The 6,456-nt window shown below is 37.4% G+C and overlaps 1 protein-coding gene across 3 annotated transcripts in view; it reads right to left on the bottom strand.

Annotated features, from left to right (window-relative positions):
* LOC111088602 overlaps positions 1-6,456 on the bottom strand; it is a 35,061-nt gene that overhangs the window by 18,062 nt on the left and 10,543 nt on the right. For all 3 annotated transcript variants that reach the window (XM_022399218.1, XM_022399219.1, XM_022399220.1), the window contains exon 4: positions 3,392-3,536. In XM_022399218.1, the coding sequence (XP_022254926.1) occupies positions 3,392-3,536 (145 nt within the window). The remainder of the gene's footprint in view (positions 1-3,391; positions 3,537-6,456) is intronic.

Here is a 6,456-nt window from a genome sequence, read left to right as displayed (position 1 = left end):
AGAACAGACAAAGTTGGCAAATAACGTCGAGTTTATACACACGTAGAAATCTAGTTTTTGTTTGTTTGATTTAAGTTATGCACAAAGATACACAATGGGCTATCTTTGCTCTGCCCACCAGACGACATACCACTGTGTCACTGGAGGGGGGGGGACAGAAGTCTAGTGAAAAATGTAAAAGTTAATAAAATATTTTCACTGTATCAAATATATCTGATGATAAAGCTAATCTGCTAAACAGAAGTATCGACTTGCCCACAGGGTTTGCCCCTATTTAGTTTGTTTACAAAATCCTAACTATTGCAGGAGTTGAAGAGAATACTTTGATTAACTTACTCCGTAAAAGAAAGTGTTTACGTAAATCACGTGCCAATAAAATGGTAGATTATACGAGTTTTCACACCACTATATAATTAGTGTTTGTTTTTTGCTGAAGTTCCACCGAAATAAAAGAAAACATAGTGATGAAAAAAGTGTAAGGTTTCTTGGGCTACAGTTTCAGAAATCTGTGCGATATATTTATAGCAATAGGTTAAACCAAAACCTGAATTAATTTAATAATAATAACAATAAGTATAGAGTATCACGATGAATCATTTAACTTACTATGGATATTAAATCAGGCATTTTTTTTTTAAACGGTAAGAAGAAAAAAATAAATTTGTATACAATAGTTTAGTGACCAATTAGTAAGAAACATTAAATATTTATGTAAAGATGGATTTGTTTGTTTGTTTGTTTTTTAATTATGCACAAAGCTACACAAGGGCTATCTGTGCTCTGCTCACCACGGGTATCGAAACCCGGATTCTAGCGTTGTAAGTCCGCAGACATACCGCTGTGCCATTGGGGGGCATAAAGATGGAATCCTATAAGTTATATCTATATATTCTTTTCTATTGTTGAACTACAACATTTTCAGTTTCAGTGAGAAAAGGACTGGAAAAAAGAGTAGGGGGAGGAGGACACAAATCAGGTATTTTTTCCGCTAATATCACACCTCAGATTCGATAGCTCTCAACACTTCTAAGTTTTGCTAATCTTCAGTCTTGCAGTTGTTATGAAAAAGACTACATATGACGTAAGAAAGAACTGCTAGAGAACTGCATTGAAAAACAGTTTTAATAGATTTGAATTCATTGTTTATGAGAGCCATCTATCGTTACACCCCCGAAATAAAAATATTATAATTGCTCGTTTGCTATCTAAACATTATGGTTTACAATAAGCGTAACCAGATTCTTTTCATGTGAAAATCTCAATAACACGTTCATTAATGAAAAATAGGCTGAAATAATCATTTTGTAAATATATATATATATAAAAGACTAAAGGCATCGAAAGTGTACCAAAAATGTCAATTTAAGAGAAAAAGACAGAAATCTAGTCACGTGTTTACACTATTGGTCTTGAATTCACTCAACAGCTGAAGTGAGTTAAAGCTCAAATTAAATTGTACTCCAAACTCACAGACTCCAATGGCACAGCGGTATGTCTGTGGACTTAAAACGCTAGAAACCGGGTTTCGATACCCCTAGTGGGTAGAGCACAGATAGCCCTTTGTATAGCTTTGTGCTTTACTACAAACAAATCCAAGCTCACAGGAATGGAGAAAAAGAGAAAAAAAATCTTATATTTGGTATTATATAATGAATTTCGTTATGTGTTTCACTTTTTCTTACACTAATATAACAAGGACAACTACTAGGAGCAAGTGGTTATTTATGAAATATAACATAGATTTTAATTGTTATGTTTTCACATTGTTTAACAATGAAATTGGTCATTCCGTGCTTTTATTTCCTTCTTTTTCATTGTTGTTTTTTAACGTGCACTCAACAGCATAAACCTTGACCTTATAAATAACTGGTTTTCATTTATGGATGCTTCAGAGATAAATCATTGTTATTATATACATAACCACAGGTTCGGTTATCATAGTTTTTCCTTATTAAAAGTTTACTCGCAGAACGATCCTGAGTCAGCTAGTCAAATAATTAGGAAGTCTACCCAACCGTGCAGAGTTTATAACATTAATTGTACATGGTGATTATAAAAACAACTCTACACTTGAAGTGATTACATCTTTAAAACTACTTGTCTTGACATAGTGGTAGTTTGTTTGTTTTGAATTTCGCGCAAAGCTACACGAGGGCTATCTGCGCTAGCCGTTCCTAAATTAGCAGTGTAAGACTAAAGGGAAGGCAGCTAGTCATCACCACCCACCGCCAACTCTTGGGCTACTCTTTTACCAACGAATAGTGGGATTGACCGTCACATTATAACGCCCCCACGGCTGAAAGGGCGAGCATGTTTGGTGGGACGGGGATTCGAACCTGCGACCCTCAGATTGTGAGTCGCGCTCCCTAACCACCTGGCCATGCCGGGCCGCAGAGATATAGAGATCGTATATTTAGCAGTGAAAGACTAGAGGGAAGGCAGCTAGTCATCACCACCCACCACCAACTCTTGGGCTACTCTTTTACCAACGAATAGTGGGATTGACCGTCACATTATAACGCCCCCACGGCTGAAAGGGCGAGCATGTTTGGTGGGATGGGGATGCGAACCTGCAGATTGCGAGTCGAGCGTCCTAACCACCTGGCCATGCCGGGGCCCTAGTGGAAGTAAAGTTTATCAGAGGTAATCATACTTTTTTGTCACTTTCGAAAGTTTGAACACGTAACTATGTTATACTTACACACCGGAATCGCTCTCCTTGTAAGCTAGCATTGCTTTTATCCCTCTTCTTTCAACATTAAAAGGTTGATAATTTTTATAGGTTGTTTGTTAGAGTTTATGATATTGCAGAACATATAATGCTTGTAATAAGTTCATTTATGGATAAGCTGATTGGGAAAGACGGAAAAGTATGTCAAACGTGTTCTGTAACAGAACAAAACAAAACCAAGACAATTTTATCAGGTACAGTCTGTATCTGATGGTGCCTTTACTGTTCGTTAATAAATGACGTTCTTGTGAAACGTAAAATTGTCTTTACCTCAATTCTGTAGTTATGGAGTTTCATCACGTACCGACGGTTTCAAGTATTAACTATATTCTATAAGAGTTTTTGAAACATAATGTATCATGTTCAAACTTTCCTGAGTAAAACTTAAGATTTTCAGTGCACCTGTGGTAAAACTTACATTCACGGGCTGTTTCTTAAACAACGAGTTAGAATGCTTGATTCTTGTATTTTAAAACAGAGTGGTAACTGTTTTATTTTGTATTGAAGGCGTAGCAATAGTTTTTATAAATGCTTCTGGATTTAAAACCTGACAATATTATTTATTTAAATAATCTGATCCTGGCTTTAAACGTTTCTATATAGTGTAGTTTCAATTTATATTTTTGAAATCAGATTTATTTCATCAACAACTACTCTTACATTCTGTTCTTCTTTTCATATCACCATACTCCAAATTCAATCCTTCCATGTTTAAAGAACACGACTGAACACAGGAGCTTAGGGCCTCCTTCCAATCCTTATGGTCTTCAGAAGTTCTTGTATACAAACAGAGTAGATTCTGTCCCTAAAGAAAAGAGAAAATCTCTTTTCACACCGATCATACAGAGATTATAAGTTTTGGCGTTGTGCATGTTTGACAGAGTGTACGCACACACACAAATACACGGTATACATAAACTGATTTTAAACAACTAGGCCAAAAACAAATTGCATCGTACATATAGGACAAACAAATAAATAAAGTTCAAGGTGGAAACGGTAAAACGTACCCCCTTAGGAAGTTACTTGAAGAGTAAGAAGTTTACAGTGGGGATACACAGTTTATCAGGATGTGGAAAAGGTAAAACGTACCCCTTGGGAAGTTACCCGAAGAGTAAGAAGTTCACAGTAGGGATACACAGTTTATCAGGTTGTGGAAAAGGGGAAAGCTTAGGAAGTTATCCGAAGAGCAAGAACTTCACAGTGGGGATACACAGTTTATCAGGTTGTGGAAAAAGGAAAAGCTTAGGAAGTTACCCAAAGAGCAAGAACTTCACAGTAGGGATACACAGTTTATCAGGTTAAACCTCTATTAGCGAGCTTCAGACTATAACATACATGGATATCCAAGCCGACAAAGTATTACACCAGCATCTACCACTGATCGTCTACAGCCACTTGTGGGAATCACAGAAAGAGAACGGAGGTTATAAAAATTAAAAGTTACCGCTCTTAAAGTATGTCTTATCACTTGAAGTTAGCGTTTCATACTGCAGCGTTTTCCAAAGTAGGGGACGCAAATGATCTCTTTGGTAGGGGAAGGAAGCGATTAGGGTACAGTTAATAGCACAAACATGGAAAATTACGCGTTTTAATATAAACTTTTATCAAAGAAAATAATAAGTAATTACTGCAACACAGCATTTTAATCTGTATCCGTGTATTAATTCACTCTTTTACTCATAAAACAAAACAGAAACCATACTTACAAAAGGGGGCGTGGATGACAAAAGTTTGAGAAACGCTGCCATATTGCATATTGGATACATTTTTTATGAACATCATAATGAAACCCAAGATATTGGGGTCAGTAAATAATACTGCTTAAAAAGAAAACTTAATTAAAATATAATCCAAATTACTAAAATGAAAACAACGTGTACACGTTATTCAGGTTTTGCAATACTAATCTTGCCTAACAAATAAAATTTATATGAATTGGGGTTTAAAGTAATTAAAATAACACTTCTACATAAAACTTGAAGAGTGTCCACTGAGGTTATATTTGATATAACGGAACTAATCTGTACCTCCAGAGTTAGATAAATTTTAATACCCTAACTTTTGTTTGTCGTCATGCGCCAATCTGCACACCATCGATACTGTTCCCACGCAACGATCGAACTTCGAATTTCATCTCCATAAGCTACAATTCTTACTGCTGAATCACCGGAAGACCACGCTATAGAAGTTTATTACTGAGTGTAAGTCTGGCGGTTGAGTCACTCGACTCGAAGTCTGAGGGTCGTGGGTTCGAACCTCCGTCACCTAACAAGTTCGCCCTTTCAGCCGTGGGGACGCTATAATGTGATGGTCAATCCCGCTATTCGTTGGTACAAGAGTAGCCTAAAAGTTGGCGGTGGGTGGTGTTGATTAGCTGCCTTCTCTCTTGTCTATCACTTATAAATTAGGGACAGCTGGCAAAGATAGCCATCGTGTAGCTTTGCACGAAAGCAAAACAAACTAAACCATTGAGTGAAAAAAAAAACTTGCAAAAATAATGTTTATGTTACAACACAAATAAACATGAGTGAATTCAAGACTGCATTAACTCCGCTGAATAATGAGTAAATAATTTCTGTTTCAAATATTCGAGTTTCGTAAAGGATAGACTGTTAAAATAAATACATAAGAATTAATCGTAAAATAACACCGGTGTTTATATTTAAAATGTATATGGATAAAAGTCAACGTTAAGTAATACAAATGGAAAAAAAAAAAAAAAGTTTATTTTAATTTTCATCCAGTTTTGGTCGAAATTGTGTCTCCTGATACAGCCTGTTATGTTTCGAATACGGACCGGGCGGGACATAGTAGAAAGTATGCTCAAACTGTGGACCCGAGGATTCATGGTTCGTGACCAACTGCCGCAAAAAGGAATTCCGCACTTTCTGGCCGTGGATGTGCAATAGGAGTTTCGATTATATCCCACTATGAGAAGCCCGATAGTTGGCGGCGGGTGCTGTTGACTTGCTGCCTTCCCTCTAGTCTATCAGTTCACCAATTAGGGACGACTATGAGTAGATAACGTTCAGCATAACATTCCGTGACAATTCACTTTCTGTTGTCCTGAATGACAAGTGACTGTCAAAAGTGACATTAAACAAATGTGGCAAATTAATAATTCTGAATTTTCCACGTAATTGTTCCTTTGAAACAAACAGTACCAGCGATGAATAATATACACAAAAGTGACGAAACAAGGTTTTGGTTTGAAATTCGCGCAAAGCTGCACGAGGGCTAGCCGTCCCTAATTTAGCAGTGAAAGACTAGAGGGAAAGCAGCTAGTCATCACCACCCACCGCCAACTTTTGAGCTACTCTTTTACCAACGAATAGTGGGATTGCCCGTCACATTTTAACGCCCCCACGGCTGAAAGGGCGAGCATGTTTGGTGTGACGGGGATTCGAACCCGCGATCCTCAGAAATTCACAAACAAACGGCACTATTAACAACAAGAAATGTTGCGTCATCAAAACAAAGATTCAGTTGGCTATTAATAAACAAACCAGAATCGTCGGGATATACAACAGATAGTTGTCATAATCCGATTAAATATTCTTTACCGTTCAATCATCGACTTGTTTTTATAACACTCACTACCGGTGGGATCAACACATAAGGGCCCGGCATGGCCAGGTGGTTAGGACTCTCGTCTCGCAATCTGTGGGTCGCGAGTTCGCATCCCCGTACCACCAAACATGCTCGCCCTTTCAGTCGGGGGG

Source organism: Limulus polyphemus, unplaced genomic scaffold (genome assembly GCF_000517525.1).
Source record: "Limulus polyphemus unplaced genomic scaffold, Limulus_polyphemus-2.1.2 Scaffold4109, whole genome shotgun sequence".
NCBI classification, from domain to species: Eukaryota; Metazoa; Arthropoda; class Merostomata; order Xiphosura; family Limulidae; genus Limulus; species Limulus polyphemus.
The sequence above is the reverse complement of the archived record's forward strand: the minus strand, read 5'-3'. Positions and strand labels throughout refer to the sequence as shown.